Source organism: Notothenia rossii (genome assembly GCF_949606895.1).
Source record: "Notothenia rossii genome assembly, chromosome: 11".
Taxonomy (NCBI): Eukaryota; Metazoa; Chordata; class Actinopteri; order Perciformes; family Nototheniidae; genus Notothenia; species Notothenia rossii.
Genome location: NC_136910.1, coordinates 5,255,739 through 5,275,738, shown reverse-complemented (window position 1 = coordinate 5,275,738; position 20,000 = coordinate 5,255,739). Strand labels below are relative to the sequence as shown.

The 20,000-nt window shown below is 40.3% G+C and overlaps 2 protein-coding genes across 2 annotated transcripts; both read right to left on the bottom strand.

The window, feature by feature from the left end:
- Window positions 1-1,927: 1,927 nt before the first annotated feature.
- On the bottom strand, window positions 1,928-8,666 carry rsl1d1 (ribosomal L1 domain containing 1). Its single transcript, XM_079656850.1, has 9 exons — window positions 8,512-8,666; window positions 8,115-8,254; window positions 7,251-7,389; window positions 6,548-6,696; window positions 5,785-5,886; window positions 4,564-4,657; window positions 3,540-3,671; window positions 3,327-3,452; window positions 1,928-2,686 (listed from the first exon to the last, which is right to left on the bottom strand). Exons 1-9 carry the CDS (start codon window positions 8,581-8,583, stop codon window positions 2,546-2,548), a joined length of 1,095 nt encoding a protein of 364 aa, XP_079512976.1. The 5' UTR covers window positions 8,584-8,666; the 3' UTR covers window positions 1,928-2,545.
- Window positions 8,667-9,222: 556 nt separating this feature from the next.
- On the bottom strand, window positions 9,223-19,863 carry gspt1 (G1 to S phase transition 1). Its single transcript, XM_079656849.1, has 11 exons — window positions 19,744-19,863; window positions 19,334-19,411; window positions 17,098-17,278; window positions 16,698-16,852; window positions 15,470-15,610; window positions 14,656-14,749; window positions 12,355-12,435; window positions 12,057-12,230; window positions 11,323-11,412; window positions 10,548-10,716; window positions 9,223-9,922 (listed from the first exon to the last, which is right to left on the bottom strand). Coding segments are annotated over exons 1-11 (1,218 nt in total). The 5' UTR covers window positions 19,746-19,863; the 3' UTR covers window positions 9,223-9,869.
- Between the last annotated feature and the right edge of the window lie 137 nt (window positions 19,864-20,000).

Below are 20,000 nucleotides of genomic sequence, written 5' to 3'. Positions count from 1 at the left end.
TGAACATACTGTGTTACACGCCTAAGTAGAATTACAGACATATTAGTATAAAAAAAAACTTCTTACAAAGTACAAACAAGTACAAAAGTCAAAGGACTCATTAAGTACTTAGAAACACTTGTATTCAATTAGATTATGAAGCATTACTTGGTAAAAGTGATGTTTATTTAAATGTTGGTAGCTTAACCTTGAACTATATTTCATGATTTATCATTGGCATATTAGTCATAAAGTATTGGTATCCAAATAAGCTTAAAGGACCAAATAAAAAGTTATAATAATGGTACATTATGATTTTTGATGCATTAATGCGTGTATCACAGCTGCTAAAGGTCGAGTGAGTTAACTTTGATTACTTAAAAAAATCTAATGACGTAAAAATAACAATATTTGCTTTTTAAAAAGGCGGTAGGGTTAAACTATAAAAGAGTAAAACATGGTAACACTTAAAGGTGGGGTAGGTAATTCACTTCAGAAACACTTTTTGTTATATTCCATGCAATGCTCTTAACATCCCGATAGCAATGTATACGTTAAATGCTTTGACAATAAATACATAATAAAATGTCATCTGTGGAAGCCGTGGTACTGTAAAAAGCACGACCAATCATCAGAGCCGGCCCGGCTAAAGTAACTGGATGGCCTACCTACCTGTCAGCCTTCCATCTGTGCACAAACTTATCTCGTGCCCTCATTGGTCATGTGCTCGTTCCTGTGTGTTGGAGGATGGGCTCTGTGAGGAAATCTGAAGGAAGAGCCAGATTTTTTTCGGCTGCGTATTTTCAAATTCTACCGCACTCGAGCTGGTTTCTCCATTCTTACGATTCTTACCCTACCTTTAAGTACAAGCACCTACAAATTGTACAAGTACTTGTGTGAATGTACCTAACTACTTTCAACCACTAATTAAACCTAAAAAAAATATCCATACTGTCTTTGTAAATTAATATTTTAGTGCCTCAGAGCCTCTTATATTTTACATCTTTAGTTATACATGTACAAAGCCTTATGGGGGGTATAGTTGTAGGAGTATTGTGTGAGTAGCTGACAGCAGCTGCACAAACCAGAGGATAATAAGAACAAAAGGAAGTAATCGGATATAGAAGATATAGCCTGTACATGACCACCATCAGCAAACAGAGCCCAAGGACAACACTCTGAATGTGTTCAAGGGCACAAGAGGTGAGGAAAGTGTTTGTGGGGTTAAACACCAGCCTGCTGGTGATTATCAAAGACCTTAAATAAAACACTGTGACTTGTATTTATTTATAATTTCAACAATATCTGAGTGGTATAAATACTCTCCCTAACAAAAGGCGGTAAAAAAAAGGAAATATTTTCCTTTATGATGTCAAGAATATAATTCCAAAGGATATTAAAGGTAGGGTATGAAAAAACCAGCTCGAGTGCGCTAGAATTTGAAAGTACACGACTACACAACCGGAAAAAATCTGCCCCTTCCTCACAGAGCCCATCCTCCAACACACACGAACGCGCACATGACCAATGAGGGCACGAGATAAGTTTGTGCACAGATGGAAGGCTGACAGGCAGGTAGGCCATCCAGTTACTTTAGCCGGGCCGGCTCAGATGATTGGTCGTGCTTTTTACAGCGCTACGGCTTCCACAGATGATATTTTTGTATGGATTTATTGTCAAACCATTTAATGTATTAATTGCTATCGGGATGTTAAGTGCATTCCATGGAATATAATACAAAGTGTTCTGAAGTGAATTACCTACCCCACCTTTAACTTTAACAGTTTTAAAAATAATCTAAACTCCACATGAATAATCACCAGCCATCAGAAGGATTTAGAAAAGGCCTTTTTCATACAGTTTAAAATAGCGACTGGATATAAATGCACGTGAAGCCCTCTCCCAGTACAATAATAAAAACACGAGTAAACGTCATGATACGCAGACACAAGGTTCACAAATATTTTAATTCACATAATGCATAACAACTTTTTGCTTGTCATCTGTAATATGGCATTAGGATGTTGACGTTAGTTGCTTTTCACATACATTTAGATTTGTTAGAAAAGGTGTTGGCTGTAAAAGTCAAGGTAAAGCAATCATTTGTGGATTTAGGAAACGTACTCATCCAGCAACAACCCTGACAAAATAACCGATACTGAGCAAAAAACTCTCAAAACTATTTTGTTTTCCCATGGAAGTTGCAAAAACAACTTAAACAATTGTGAAATGCTGCATTCATTATGTCATAAAAGGCTGCATTCCCTTTAAGCTTCACTAGTTTCAGGGCCGTGTCGCCATGGAAGGGATTATTAATGCCCACAAGTACACAGAGACATTGTTAGCATTGTTAGCTCTGTCTTCCAGTGAAAAGCCTTTTGTTGGAGGGCTATATTTTAGAAATCACAACAGAGCCAAAGTTCATTTCAGATAACAAACTTTATATTCTGCATCATCCAGGCATAACGAGACAAAACAGACTGAATATATATGAACCAGTGTGAGCGATCTGGTCCTGTGTGCTGAGTAAAATGTCCATGTTGAAGGTAACGTGTGAAGAGCAGAATCATTTCAATTTGGGCACTCTCCTCTTCCCTTTGGACTCGCCCTTGCCGCCCTTCTTGTTCATTTTGTTTTGTGTTTTTTTTCCTTTCTTCCCACCAGCCGTCGTGGGCGCCTTCTCCAGCTGCTTCTTCTTGGGTGTTTTCTGCAAAAGAAACAAAGAAAATGAGTCGGATTACATATTTAAAATCAGTATTCAAATAGAGTGCTGCAGTGATGATGCTTTCTCACCAGCCGACCCGGAGGTTAGCATTGCTTCCTCTCCCGTGTTATTATCCAAAGTTAATGTAAACTTGAATAATGTACTTCATTTGAATGTAATAATTATGTTGGTTGTTGTTTCTGGAAGCGCCAGTGAATGAGCATTAACTGAGTTTTAAACATCACTTTAAATGGAAGATCCCCATAGGCCCCGCCCACTCGATCAGTATCGGCGATCCCTAGTGCTTATATGTTTTATTCAGCAGGAAAATCTCCACAAATTAACAACGTTTTACGATGTTTGTAGCGTAAATGCAATCGCAAGATGTAAAAAGCTAACGTTAAGCTTTAAAAGGAACTACAGCACGGTCACATGACTTCACTTCACCACGCTAAGCTAAAGGAGGCTAATGTTGGGCTATAAAGGAACTACAGCACGGTCACATGACTTCACTTCACCACGCTAAGCTAAAGGTGGCTAATGTTGGGCTGTAAAGGAACTACAGCACGGTCACATGACTTCACTTCACCACGCTAAGCTAAAGGTGGCTAATGTTGGGCTATAAAGGAACTAAAGCACTGACCTCCAGTTTGGGCTTCTTGCTTGGTGTTCCCATGGGAACCAGCTGTGGGATTTCTTCCCCCGTCCCCTCGCTTTTCTTCACGTCCTCTGTCTTCTTGTTTTTCCTTGCCAGCTTTTTAGCCGCAGCCTGAGAATCACAAACACAGCCGCTGGTTATTGACAGATTCTTTAAAGAAGGAGGAGTTTTTATTCGAGTCTGATGAGTTGTTCTCACCTCTTGCTTGGCGGCCTCTGTCGCTTTCTGATCCTCGTCCAGCGCAGTGAGGTGGTTCAGGTTGGAGGTGTAGAGGGGCAGCGCTACAGACATCTGAGTCTTGATGTGAACCAGCTTTATCACGGGTCCTTTCTGTTCAGAGACATACAAAGATATATTAGAGTTTGAGGTGGCATAAAGTGGCTGGAAAACGCCTTTAAAAGAAGGTCCCCTATTAGACTGTCTTTCATCAATATATCACAGGTCTCAGATATATACAGAACCTGTCTCTGATTGGCTGAAACACCAAACAGATCATTGCAGCATTACCCATAATCCCCTCTGTTTCAGCCCTGTTTCCAAAGTGCTGATTCTCTGTCTGCGACTTTAGATGAAAATAAGGAGCCCCTCCCCACGCCCCTCTGAGAGACATTTGGTTACAAAGAACTCAATGGTGCTCTAGGAGGAGATTCAGGTGATAACGGGGGGGGGGGGGGGGGGGGGGGTTACCTTGGTTGCTGATTGGCTAATGGTTACTCAAGCCAAATAGTTATGACATCATAAAGTGGCCAAAATCTGATCAGCTCATTTTCAGACAGGTTTTTATAGAAATGGATCAAAAAGAGAGAGAATCTTTGTTCCTGAAACTTTCAGAGTCTCTTTCCACAGAGGGGACACATGTTGATGTAGAAGAGACATGAAGAAGAGGGGACACATGTTGATGTAGAAGAGGGGACACGTGTTGATGTAGAAGAGACATGAAGAAGAGGGGACACGTGTTGATGTAAAAGAGACATGAAAAAGAGGGGACACATGTTGATGTAGAAGAGACGTGACAAAGTGGATTTTGCACAATAGGTGAGCTGAAAATTGAACAAGACAGGTGTCATAACTCCGGGTGGGAAGAAGAACACAATAAGGACATTATCAAATAGTTATAAATGGTTTTGTGTCGTTTAGAGTTTGGGGCTGTAAAACACCCATAAACAAATACAATTATTTTCGCATAAGTAGCAACACTACTGCCGTGTGCCGTTAGACTCACCGTGCGTAGTTTGGTCGACACAGTTTGGAAAGCAGCCTCAACGTTTTCTGTCACCTCGTCTGCGGTCATGCCGGCGTGGGCAATACGAGCCATGCTGCGACACAGGACAGTTAGGTTAGCTAATGCAGGGGGACTGTGGGGAACTCCAAAGACACATTTCCACTTCATGGTCCGGCTCAACTCGACTCACAACATCTCGTTTCAACCACCGTCCGCTTGAAGAAGCCCAGTGACCCAAACAGAGGAACATCTGTGCATACACTTTTTCCCCAATGACTTCTCCATGACCTTTACCTAATTTTCCATGACCAAAACATTTACTCTCTCAGCGTACCACTGAAAATGGTTTATTTTAACATGGAACAGGAAAACAAGGTCTGCATATGAAACATGTTGTTCCTATCTAAAACTAATCAAAAGGCTTACTAGCTTCTACACGCTGAAGCAACTCAAATCTCTCACCAGCAAAACACCTTGTCAGTTAAATGCCATTTTACGTTCATTACTATACGATACAGTATGTATTATCATTATAGTGTTACTATTTCGGCAATTAGATAAAATATAAATTATATTAGATGCAACTTTATTTACATTCCCATGACTTTTCCAAAACTTTGGGAAAAATATTGTTTTCCAGGGCCTGGAATTAGCATTTTGAATTTCCATGACTTTTCCAGGTTTTTAATGACCGTAAGAACCCTGCAATTGTTAGGCGGTGTGTACTGCATTGTTTTACCAGTGGCTTCTCAAAGAAAAGTACTGAGTTTATTGGAATAATAAGAATCACTTTCGACAAAGATTGGCATTTTACAAACAGCCTTATTTGTGCATCAGTGTTCTGCACGGTTTAAACGTTACCTTTCAACTCAGTGTTACTAACAGAGTATCAGGTAACAACCACAATTATTACTTATTGGAAAACCGAAAAAAGAGCCAGTTAAGTTGAACCATGAAGCGGAAACATGACATGATGTAGAAATGCAGGTATTTCATGTAAAACATAACATGTTGTGTTTCAAAGTTGTAGAGACAGGCTCCACGGGTAGAGGAGGTCCATCTGGATTTACGTTGAATCTCTATGGCACCAAATATTGTCCGGTTCAAACACTTCACAGAATCAACCGGGCTGCTAAGGTGCTTTTCACATTCAAACTATAATTGTTAGTTTATGTTATTCTAAAGGTTACAGGGGTTAGTATCAGAGAGAGGGGGTCTCACCAGCAGGAGCCCTTGTTGGTGACCTTCAGGTAGGAGCCCTGGATCACTCGACTAATATCTCTGGCCAGATTTTTACTCAGCATGTTCACACACAGCGGCTCTCTGTGAAAAACAAGAATGACATAACAATGCATTAGGAGAACAAAGAATCAAATGCTTAACCGAGACGCTTAACCCTCCTATTGTCTTCTTGTTCCCCCCCTTACTTTGGTGTTTGCGGTAAAATTTGACCGGTCCTGTTTTAACTGCTATTACATTAACAAAAAAAACATTACTCATCACCACATTTAATTTAACACCCTTTCAAACTGTACATATTGTATCAGACTACTGGTATACATGAACAACTGCAGTAAATACAAAGAACAGACACTGAACATGTGTTGCGTGTGCCAGGTGTGATTGGGCACATAAGGGGGGGGACACACACACACACGCATCTAGAGTGTGTGTGTGTGTGTGGGTGTGTGTGTTTTATCTGATCTGGATGGTTACTAATTCCTTTTCTTTATGGCGGTCATGTTTGAGCGGGAACACCATGGGTGTTACAAAGTTGACTAAATCATCCAAAATTCAATGGAAGTGGTGATCAGCAATTTCATATGTTCAAATGTCTACTGTGACGGATATCATAAAGCCTTAATGCAATCGAATGTAAAACTAAAAAGTTATGATTGATGAAAGTATTAAATCGGTCAGATTTGACCCGATGACAACAGGAGGGTTAAAACCTGAATCTGCAACATGAGAAAGAAGGTGTTACCTCTTCCTCTGGTAGAAGTGTTTCCCGAGGTGAGAAGGCAGCAGGCGGCGGACGCGGTCGTCGGAGAGGAACATGTCGAAGTTACTCAGAAGGCGGCGCTTCGCTTCGTGAGGTTTGTACTCCGTCCTCAGGACTTTATACGGGATGACCTGAAACAAGACGCAGCACGAAGGTGGTTAACATCAGTAGAAAGAGCTGAATGTAGACGAACAACGGGGGACGCTCAATGTTTCATATGTTAGTTGGATGTGTTTTGTTTGCCATCTAATTTATCTTGAGTTTGTAATAACTTTGAAAATGTTTGATAGGCTTTATGTTATATCAAAGCCATGTTGTGTTAACAGAAGGGATGTCTGTTAAATGTTGTTAAGTCAGAGCTAAGGAATTGCACAAGTCATCCATCCATGTCATGTCCTTGTTTCCACTAGGTGTGCATACATTACATGCTACAAAGAATTCCTAACAAAGCACTTGTATACTAATAAAGGACTGGCTTATCTAAAGCCAGTTGAGTAGCACTTGAAATGTTTGGCTCTATGAAACCTGATGTACTTATATGATTCTGTTTTCTTCAAGTTTGTATCTTCTTGGTCAAACGCACTTATTGTAAGTGGCTTTGGATAAAAGCGTCAGCTAAATGAAATGCAGGAATAATCGAATCAGTATCCGTCTTTATTTGAGTGTTTCTCTGACTGGTATTCACCTCTGTGATGTTCTTCACTCCCTTCTCTGCAAGCAGCTTCTTATAAAACCTGATGGTCTGATCTGAGGTCATGTTGGGCTCGTCTCTGGTGAAGAGGCAAACCTCCTCTGTGTCCGACCGCTGGCCATGGGGCAACGGACTGAGAGGGGGGGGTTGTAGAGAAGACATTATCAATAACACACCGTCCATGCTCTGGAAAAGAAGCACTGTAGCACATGTAGAAGAAAGGCAGGTATATCTAATATGAACATGACATGTTGTGTTTCAAAGTTGTAGAGACAGGCTCCATGGGTAGAGGAGGTCCATCTGGATTTACGTTGAATCTCTATGGCACCAAATATTGTCCGGTTCAAACACTTCACAGAATGAACCGGGCTGCTAAGGTGCTGTTCATATTAAAACTAACTAAAAACTAAAATGGTTAGTCTATGTTGTTCTAAAGGGGTTAGTAATCACACAGAGAGTATTATGAGTATGGAGGGTTATTAAAAACATAGAAAGCAGATTTGTACATTTATCGAAAATACCTCCAGGCATTTTTAGAGGTATTTATTGTCCTCTATTTTAATTGAAGAGGAAATAAGTATTTGCAAAGTTTCAAATTAAGATCAGTAATCTGCTATTTAGTAATATATACAAGTATCAGAGTAGATACAAAAATACCTTTTAACATTTTCTGATTCAAAAACTCTTTACAAATGAAGTTATAGTCAGATGTTGTTAAGTTATGTAAAACAGGGGCTATAAGGCCGCTGGCCATGGGTAAACGGAGGAATAATGTTGATATCAGTAAAGTCACTTGATACGAGTGTAAAATAACAGATTAGGCATGAAGGCAGCTGTAATGGCTGTCAGTGGACTCACATGCGGATGGTCTGTGCTTTCGGGGGGATCTTCCAGAGGGTGAAGAGCAGGCTGATCTGCTGAGTGTCGTCCAGGAACAGAGAGTCCCCGGTGGACTTGGTTTTCAGGAAAGCCTGCAAAGCCTGGACGGCCTTTTTCACCTGGCAGAGAGATCAAATCCAGTTATAAAATGCCATGAAGACCCACCGACAGACTCCATTTTTCTTCAAGAGATCCGGACATGTTGCTTTGAATTAGCTTCGTTGCTAAACAGCAAAGAAAACAAGCTAACTAATGCTACTAAGCTTATAGCTACAACCGAATAATAACAATGGTTTGGTTATTTAATATTTTATTAACAGACTATATATTTATTATTAGTTTAAATGTATTAAAGGACAAAGAAAACAGTTTTTACCTGGGTCCGGTCTATCGCAACTTCTGCTGTCTCCGCCATGCTGTCTGCTTCACGTGTAAACTCCACACGCATGCGCAATGGGTAGATTCCTTTTTCTTCTTCGTTGGTTGACAGCTCAGAGGCGCACTATCGCCACCTGCTGCGATTGCGTTGTCTTTCAAGACAAATAAATTAATCAGGCTAATATTTCTTTAGCTTAATTAAAAATGTTTTTACTTCCCATGTCTTTTCTATAAGATGCTCGGATAGAATAGTGTTTTAAAATGTTATTAATATGTCAATTTTTATTAATTTCTCCTGATAATTCCCTTCTTTCTATTCTCTAACCGTTGCAATCTATTAACAGCGTGTCATTTAATCCTGTATATCTTATTCTCTCACGTGTTTCTTTGTCAAATAATAGCAAAAACAATGTTGTAGGAATAATCTAAATACCTTGGAAAGTAAAGTCAAATGATCGATAAAGATAGAACATAACATTTAAAATGTTAAAAGCAAAAATTGCATATTTATGGTAGAATGAAATATAATAACAGTTTTTGTCATCCGTTGACAAAGTTAGCAATACATCCAATTATATTAAATCAACAAAGGATACCTCAAAAGTAAAATGTTAAATGTTGGGATTTTGCATTAGTATTGATACACTGAATATTGATTAATCCACCTGAAGTGAGGATACTTGATAAAAGAAAACACACTTTTCTGACGCAGCGTTGATAATTTATTTTCAGTTTAGATTATGTAACAGCTGTGTGTGTGTGTCTGTGTTTATCCGTGGTTTTAATCAGAGTAGTATGTGAGCCCAATCAGATCAAACCATCTCATGTGGAGAGAGACCAAACTCAAAATGTTGGTACAGCAATCCTTAAAAACCAAATAAAAGGTTTCCTAAATCCCGCTTTTAAAAAGGGAGATGTGATTTGCAAATTATAACTACAGGCTAACCCTGCTCTTGTTTTGCAGGATATGAAATCTGTCTGTGGTCATATCCTCCCCAAACTCAGTAACACTGCATCCATCTCCATTCTAAAAACAAATGGCGTAGCGAGCCGACATCGCGGTGAGCCGTGGGAATACAGAAGGGGGCGGGGCTTGTAGCTACATTAGTGGCATAGCTGAGCTCTCAATATGAGAAAGCTGACACACTGGACTTGGTCTCTCACTTAATATAGTTCATCAAAAAAACTGATTCAGTCTTGTGTTCTTCGTGTGACGTTATTTGAACTCCTCGATCCCTCTCCTGGTTGTCGTTGGACTTCTCTTCAGCGTGTTGAGTGTGAAGAGAGAGCAGCTGTTTGTCGGCAGCGTTTCTCCCCGGTAACAAGAGGAAGAACAACGGTCTGCTGACGAGGCGTTTAGTCCTTCTCTGGGACCAGCTTCAGCACTTTGCCGATGGCGATGGTTTTACCTGGAGAGAAGAAATAAGCCAGACATGAACAAAAGTTAACGCACATTTGATTATTTGAACACTAACATTAGTAAATTGGAAAATAAGGAATAAAAGTTGGAGAAAAAATTAAAATAAATAATTGATATGCAAGGAATTCATAAATAAATATAAAAAAAATATGGAAATAAACAATTATATATATACAGTCTTTATATACACGTTGAGAGACAAATAAATAGTTTTAAAAATAGGGAAATGCTAATTAAAATTAATTTGTAAAATAATGTATATGCAATCTATAATATGTAAATATATAATATTTTAAAAAGTATGTATATGTGTACAAAACAACAAATATTTCTTATTTTATCTGTTTATTGCACATTGCTACTTTAGCTCTTACCAGTATGTTTATATAAATATTTTAATTATATTTTCTTATTTCATTCTAAAAATGGAGCACATGTCTTGAAACCCAATTTCCTCCAGGATACCTAAAGTGTTCTGATTTTGATTCTCTTATGACTTTATAAAAGACAAACATACTCAAACTTTCTTACTAACACACACACCCCCCCCCCCACACCACCCCCCCATACACCCCCCCCACACACGCACACACACTCTCTCTCTCTCTCCTCACCCTCGTCCCTCAGTGTGAACCGTCCCATCTGAGGGAAGTCTTTGAAGGTCTCTAAGCAGATGGTTCCTGCCGCTCTCAGCCGGGCGATGCACACCTGGTCCTGCTTCACGAAGCGCGGTCGGACTTTGCTTTTCTCCCCCGACTTCTTATCCACCAGACAGATTAAGGCCTGCAGGCAGGATGTAAACAAGTTCAACCACAGTGGAGAAATGCAATCACAACTGAGTGATCAAACAAAATAGGAAATGAAAACAGAATATGTTAGAAGTCTTGGGGAATCATTTGCCCTGCATGTCCTCCTCCTTCGCCCTCTGGCGCAGCTGACCAACCTTGAGCAGCCGTTATCCCCCATAAGGAGGGGCTGCCCTAGCAAGGTGTTGATGTTGCCAGTTTGTGACCGGGCTACTCTCGGTCAGAGATAGTTATTGTTGTGGGACACCTGGAACACATCTTTCTCTGGGTGTAGATGACCCCGAGCCATAAGCGACAACAACTGTGATTCAGTGTCCTCAGCTGTTTAGTCTATCTATTGAAGGATGTTGATTATTACATTCTGAACTAGTTCAAACCTGGAGCTACAGGAGGGCTCTTCAGAATTGATTGTGGCATCTCAACCGTGTGGTCAGACCGTGCCCCGTGACATGTCTTGTGAATTCTCCGGCCGAAGCTCCAAATAAACCGTCAGTGTTTGCCATCAAAGCTCCAGCTCTCCTCGTGTCTCTCTGAGTCCTGACTCCCATTGCTTCAGAAGTTTCCCCCACAAGTAGTAACTTACTGAGATCTGCACTTCCTCGATGCAGGTGTGGATGTGAAGGACTGCGTTGTAACCGGGACAAATGATTGACTTGTGCTCAATGATGACGATCTGAAATAAAAAATATATATATTACATTTCATTTTTTATTTGTTCCGTTCATGGTACACACAACTTCATGTCTAACAATTGTTTACAGAACATGGCTCTGTAAACGCACCGTACCCGAAAAGGAGCAGGGAGAATAAATGTATCTTATATTACCTGCCCACTTTCTCAAAATAAAATAATAAATAGAAATAGATTGTCTGTCCTTCATATTTTCTTACTCTCAGCCAATCATAACAGTATCATAGGAAAATAAGAGAAACACAAAAAAGTAAAAAAAAATATTTTTCAGTTCCCACTTGACAAGAAACAAAACAAAAAAACAACACCAAAACATCACATGTACAAGGAAAAGTTCAACACCCTCATCTGAGTCCTACTGGAGTAGAAGGGGTTAAGCGGCGCATAATAATAATAATAATAATAATAATAATAATAATAATAATAATAATAATAATATATAATTCAATAAATAAACCTCCCACCTCAACACGAGCCTACTGGTCACTTTTAATGTGATCTACTTACTTGGCTTTTATTAGTATGACTCTATGCCAGATAATAAATGGTGAAGCATCGACTTGAATGACTGAACTTCAGAGGTAGATTTTGGACGCAGAGACTTTTATGATCTGTTTGTGAAGCACCTGTGCGTCGAAGGTGCGTCCAGAGTGGCAGATGTTGTCGGGGCTGCAGAGGATGAACCCCGGCAGGATCTCCTCCTCCTCGATGCCCTTCAGCCTCAGCTTCAGATTCTCCCCGGGAGTCGCATCGTCCGTCTCCACATCGTCACTCAGCAGACTGAGGACCTCCACTGTGTGCTGAAACACACACACATTTGTATTATTTAAATGTTCAGTGCTTGTTCTATCTATTGTTATTTTAAATAATGCAACTACTGGAAGTGTTATGGGTCTGTTGTGAGCAGCAGAGAGGAGGTCTCACCCTGTTGGGCATCATGATGAGCTGCTGCGCTTTACTGATGCACCCCGACTCCAGCTTCCCCAGGATCACTGTGCCCATGTCCTACACACACACACACACACACACACACACACACACACACACACACACACACACACACACACACACACACACACACACACACACACACACACACACACACACACACACACACACACACACACACACACACACACACACACACACACACACACACACACACACACACACACACACACACACACACACACACACACACACACACACACACAGTAGTAGAAATGTGTTGAGAATGATATGCTTCCTCTTGTATGGCATCTAGCTGTATTGTGTTTGTATACTAGAGTACAGAAAGGCAGTTGAGACTTAATGCACTAAAAGAAAACACCGTATCGTGTTTTTGGAAAGACGTTTCTTTCCCACAACAGCAGGGACATATCAGGAGGCTAATATCATTATCATGCTGATGACATGCAACTATTAACCGTTATAATAAAAAGGCAAAAGATTGATCATTTAGGCATCTTGAGCTCACTTGGCTGGAACATTTAGAGAGTATGTGAATTCATCCAAAACACTCCCACACACTTTCAAAAAGCTACAGCCGAGCACATCAACGCTTAGATAAATGGGTAAATAGCACCTTTAAAGTTGACTTTGAACAGAAGCAAAGCATGTGTTTCCCTAGATTTCAAACTATTCCACTTGATATTTGGCTGGTACGTTTAAAGATGTATTATATGATACTCGTTGAAGCATGCATTATGAAGCGCTGCTGGCGTGCAAAAGTGAAGGAATCATAGTAGTGTACAATCAGGATTTCTAGTGCTCCTTAATGAGGGTGACCGTCTGTGCTGTCAGCATGCAGCTCTCAGTTATCTGACCCATAAACCCCTCTGATCAAGAGACCCCAGTTTAAATCATATATACTCCACATAACGCTCTCATGCAATCACAGCCAGAGGAGAATTAAACCAACTTAAAGACGAGAGGAGAGGAAGAGAGGAGAGGAAGAGGAGAGGAAGAGAGGAGAGGGAGAGGAGAGGAAGAGAGGAGAGGAATAGGAGAGGAAGAGGAGAGGAAGAGAGGAGAGGAAGAGAGGAGATGAAGAGAGGAGAGGAGGAGAGGAGAGGAAGAGAGGAGATGAAGAGAGGAGAGGAGGAGAGGAAGAGAGGAAGAGAGGAAGAGAGGAGAGGAAGAGAGGAGAGGAATAGGAGAGGAAGAGAAGAGATGAAGAGAGGAGAGAAAGAGAGGAGAGGAAGAGAGGAGACGAAGAGGAGAGGAAGAGAGGAGAGGAAGAGAGGAGAGGAAGAGGAGAGGAAGAGAGGAGAGGAGATGAAGAGAGGAGAGGAAGAGAGGAGAGGAAGAGAGGAGATGAAGAGAGGAGAGGAAGAGAGGAGATGAAGAGAGGAGAGGAAGAGGAGAGGAAGAGAGGAGATGAAGAGAGGAGAGGAAGAGAAGAGATGAAAAGAGGAGAGGAAGAAGAGAGGAAGAGAGGAGATGAAGAGAGGAGATGAAGAGGAGATGAAGAGGAGATGTGGACGGATCATTAATGTGAGCGAGCTAATGCAACTCCACCGACACTCACATCTGAACTGAGTCCAACAGCAAGAGCCAAGAAGCTTGTGTGTGTGTGTGTGTGTGTGTGTGTGTGTGTGTGTGTGTGTGTGTGTGTGTGTGTGTGTGTGTGTGTGTGTGTGTGTGTGGAATCATACAAGTCTATACATCTCTAAATTAATAAGAAACTAAAGGTGGAAATACAAAAAAACATAAAATTAAAATATAGAAATTAAATAATTCAAATATTTAGTTTGAGTCCGTTTAGCTTTTATAGTAATCTGACGTGCCATAAAAAAGAATCAATCCATGTAAAATAATAAGAACAAACAAATGGGGAAGTAAAGCAACAAATAAAAAATAATGTATTTTTACATTATGTAATTTATTTAGTCTATTTTCCATCCAAATATCTTGAGGTATTATTTCCCTTATTGCTTTTCCACACAGCAGAGATAATAAATAAGATCTTGAATTGACTTGGTGTCAGTGTCAAGAAGCTGAGAAGCATTTCAGCGTGCTCTATAAAAACCACCCTGCAGGAAGGAGGATGACAAACTGGAGAGGAAACATCAAAATACTTTGGCAGAGGAAACAGAAACCAGAAGAAATGTGTCGCCCACTCTAATGCTGAGGCCAGAGCGGAGACACTGCATCTCGGTTTCTCTCTTCAGGTTTCTCTATTTATCCCTTTAGAAAGAAGCTCAAAGGCCTCCAGCTGCTCACCTTGTACTTGTCTACGATGGGTAGTCTCACCGGTCCGTCGTTGGATCTGGTGAAGTTTGGCAAACTGTCCAAGTGGGAAATAAATGGCATCCCCCTGGAGAGGAAGAAAAATCATCATATTTTTAAAGAATCCACTCGTTCACTCACATTTAATATCTGTTGTCAGAGACTCTGATTAATAGATATACAATTATAGGTGTATTTGACATTATCATAAATTGATTGATACATTTATTTCGAAAAAGTAAAATAAATAATTACAAAACAAAACAAATGTTGCAGTGCATAGTCATGTAAAAGAAATAAATAAAAAATGACATTTACAACAGCATTAGCAACATAAACAGTGCCACATCTAGTGTTTGAAAAGGAGTGAGAAGAAATATAACTTATTTAATCTCACCCCCTTGTCCCTAAATGATTTATTTATAATCTGCAATAATTATCATTATTAATCTGCTTTATCTGTTGATTGACACACACACACACACACACACACACACACACACACACACACACACACAGACAGACAGACAGACAGACAGACAGACAGACAGAGACACACACACACACACACCCACACACACACACACCCACACCCACACCCACACCCACACACACACACACACACACACACACACACACACACACACACACACACACACACACACACACACACACACACACACACACACACACACACACACACACACACACACACACACACACACACACACACACACACACACACACACACACACACACACACACACACACACACACACACACACACACACACACACAGCGTACTTACGTGTACCAGAGGCATTCTGTGAGGGGGTCTTTGAGGTTGGCACCTGTGAGTCCGGAGCAAGGCATAAAGTAGATGTCCTTCTTGGGGTTGAAGCCCACCTTCTTTAGAAAGGGAACCAGCTTCTCCTTACACTCTTCATACCTGCAGGGAATAATAAAACCATGAGATGTTTTAATAAAATATGAAAGGCTTAACATCATGACTCCAAACATCAGTATGAGCCTCCATCTTTGTGTACCAGACAGTCTATGGTACCAGAGGCAATCTGACATTTGAATTAAAATCCTAAAATCGAGCTTTGAACTATTTTAAACGGCTCTACATGGATTTTTTAAAAAGTAGAAAGACGTCACAACTATAAAAAGAACATCTTTAACTCTTAGATGCATAAGTGGGTAAATTGTAGTTTTTGTATTTCTACCCCAAGCTTCCACAAGTGGGTCAAAAATGACCCGCATGCATTTCCTATGGGATCCAATGGGAACCTTTGATTCTTATCACCTGTTGCTGTCAGGAATACATTCACTGTGGACCACACAGACAAGTGACACCTCTCAGGAAGATTATTTTACACAGCAAGATCTGATACCTGTCAGTATAATAATAATAATAATAATAATAATAATAATAATAATATTTGTATAGGGCTTTTCAAGGACTCAACATCGCTTTACAATATAAGGGAAGGTTAGGGTGGGGGGTATAGGACTATCAAACTTGATCAACCGGCATGGATTGATGGGGGGGGGGCTATGAGTAGACAAGAGGAGAAGAGATGAGTTTTGAAAAGGGACTGGAATACTGTGAGGGTCTCAGAATAGCGGAGATCTTTGGGACAATATGTTCAAAACGTTTTTTTCAAAATGTAAAAAAATTCTAAAATTCTAAATAGTGAAAAATTAAATATAAAATATTTCTAGTGTGAACCAAAATATAATACTAAATATTATACAAGTGATTTTTCTTAACCAAAATGACAAAAATGGAATAAAAAGACATTATTCTAATACGGGTTGTTTTTGACCCACTTATGGAAGAGTGTAGGGTCCAGGCACTCTGAGGGCATCTAAGGGTTAATAGAACAGAATCCCAAAACCATGCTAAGAATTCACTGATAGACAATGTTCTGGTGCCGAAGCTCAGTAATCGATGATGTAAACACAAGTTGAAAGGCCACTGTCACAGCATTCAGAAATATCGTATCTATTTCAAGGCGGCCCCTGCTAACCTGTCGAGGCTCCAGTTCACCGTGGGGTCGTCCATCTTGTTCACCAGGACGATGAGATGTTTGACCCCGGCCGTTTTAGCGAGCATGGCATGTTCCCGTGTCTGCCCCCCCTTCTCAAAGCCCGTCTCAAACTCCCCCTTCCTCGCCGAAATCACCTGGTACAAAGCAAGAAGGGAGGCAGGAGTTAGTCCAGCATTCAGGAACATTTACGTGCATTCATTTGAGCGTATTCATAACATATATCAGTAGGATGAGAGGGGAACGAATGCACAGGTTTGAATGGACTTTTTTTCCTGCATTGGGACATCTCACGATATGCACTTTCAATCTCTATGTGTCAGTACAGGATTTCATCTCTTTGGCTCGTTATGGATGGGATAGGGTTGTTTGTTTCTCTCACCAGCACAGCCAGGTCGGCTTGTGACGCCCCCCCGATCATGTTGGGGACGAAGCTCTTGTGTCCGGGGGCGTCCAGGATGGTGAAATGTTTTTTCTCCGTCTCAAAGTAAGCCCTCCCCACCTCCACCGTCTTCCCCTTGTCTCTCTCCTCCTGGTTTGTGTCCAGAGCCCACGACAGGTACCTGCACCCAACATGTGAATCTAGTCATTTGTGTTTTTTACAAAAATGTACACACACACACACACACACACACACACACACACACACACACACACACACACACACACACACACACACACACACACACACACACACACACACACACACACACACACACACACACACACACACACACACACACACACACACACACACACACACACACACACACACACACACACACACACACACACACACACACACACCTCTAGAAACCTCTGGAGGGGCATGCGGCCCTTTAAACCCTCTGCTCTGGCTCCCTTGAGCTTAGACAAAAATAAGAAGGAAGTAAAAGAAAAATATTTGTCGGACTATTTATATTTTGTTGCACGGTTGAAAATGTTTTGTATCTTGTATTTTGAGGTGGTACTGTGACACATAAATAAACGGTTTTAATTAGGTCAACTAAAATATGCGCCACATCCTGCTACGGTCCGGTCTTTTTCTTCAAATGTGCAGAGGACTCCCCAAGTGCTGTGTTGATTTATTTTAAAGTTGGCCTGTGTATTTTTTTTTTTTTTAATTCTCCTTATAAGAGTTCTTTGTTTATTATTAGAGGTAAACAGTTTTCTGTAGTGTAATAAATAATAAATGCAAATAAACTGTAGTTTTTGTCTATGATGTGACAATATATACAACTTTATAAGCTATCAAGCTATCTAATATGTTTTGCGGCTCCAGACAAAAGAATAGGTGGAGAAGTGGGCCAAATGGTCCCTTTGGTCAAAAAGGTTGCAGACCCCTGACCTAAACCTAAAGTATAAAGCCCAAAAGAATAATAGGACCTCTTTAAATTGAAAAAACATGTAAAATAACGGCATATTGTAAATCAAATTTAGCCATTTGTTAAAACATTATAGATAGGCTTACTGCTTTATTTTCACAAATATTAACACTTAATATTAGGTATATACAGTTGCAAGATGTGAAGCCTTTGGAACTTCCTGGATTTCTGCATAAATTGGTCATAAAATGTGTTCTGATCTTCATCTAAGTCACAACAATAGACAAACACAGTCTGCTTAAGCTAAAACCACACAAACAATTATATGTTTTTATGTTTCTATTGAACACACCATGTAAACATTCACAGTGCAGGGTGGAAAAAGTATGTGAACCCTTGGATTGAATAACTGGTTGACCCTCCTTTGGCAGCAATAACCTCAACCAAACGTTTCCTATAGTTGCATATCAGACCTGCACAACGGTCAGGGGGAATTTTGGACCATTCCTCTTAACTAAAGTGTTTCAGTTCAGCAATATTCTTGGGATGTCTGGTGTGAATCGCTCTCTTGAGGTCACGCCAAAGCATCTCAATTGGGTTGAGGTCAGGAGTCTGACTGGGCCACTCCAGAAGGCCTATTTTCTTCTGTTGAAGCCATTCTGTTGTTGATTGACTTCTGTGCTTTGGGTCGTTGTCCTGTTGCATCACCCATCTTCTGTTGAGCTTCAGTTGGTGGACAGATGGCCTTAAGTTCTCCAGCAGAATGTCTTGATAAACTTGAGAATTCATTTTTCCGTGGATGATGGCAATCTGTCCAGGCCCTGAGGCAGCAAAGCAGCCCCAAACCATGACGCTCCCTCCACCATACTTCACAGTTGGGATGAGGTTTTGATGTTGGTGTGCTGTGCCTTTTGTTCTCCACACATAGCGTTGTGTGTTCCTTCCAAACAACTCAACTTTGGTTTCATCTGTCCACAGAATATTTTGGAACATCCAGGTGCTCTTTTGCAAACTTCAAACGTGCAGCAATGTTTTTTCTGGACAGCAGTGGCTCCCTCCATTTTATGACCAACTTATGCAGAAATCCAGGTCATTCCAAAGGGCTCACACACTTTTTCTTGCAACTGTATATGTTTTAATCTAGATGGTCTATTTAGTCTAAATTATGTTCCCCTTAATTTTCCCAAAAGTAGAAATGGGTCCGGGTTCTTATTGGTTAATATTAGGTGTATATATATATTTGAATCCATGTTGTTTTTAGACACAATAAAGTAAATATTGTTGTTTCCTCACCATGTCTCCCTGTTCTTCTCTTTCGCCTCTCTTTCATATTTCTCCAGGGTTCGCTTTTCCACCATTCCAGTTAAGTACCTACAAAATGAAAGGAAACACACAGAGGGTAAGATGACTGACCAGATGGCCGTGGACGTGACGCATTATTTATTGCACTGTGGCTTTATGGGGTCAAAAGTGGAACTGAGGATTAAAACTGAAAAGCCGTGTTGTGTAAGAGGGAACACGACACAATGGCAACAACAAGCATTGGCCAGGTCTGGACTCTGTTTTCTATACAGTTGGCAAATGAAAAGGCACACTGTATCACATTTAAGGGGAATATTAGTTGTGTTTAATTATTAACAAACATTAAAAAAGGGTTACTCAATCAATCAATCAATCAATCAATCAATCAATCAATCACTCACATGATCTGTCCTCCGATAGTTGATTTTCCAGCATCTAATAGATAGAAACAGGTCAAATATATAAAAACGTTTCATTGTTCATGTTTCTTCTAGTGTTTTTAATGAAGATGCTATATATATATAAACATAACACTTTTTAACAATTAGCCTGTTGTCCATGTTGTTTGAAACACAATGGCTACCTTGTCTTTTAACTGCAAACCTAAACCTACCTACAGGTTGAAAATAAATAACCTGAACATTACACGATAAGTAAT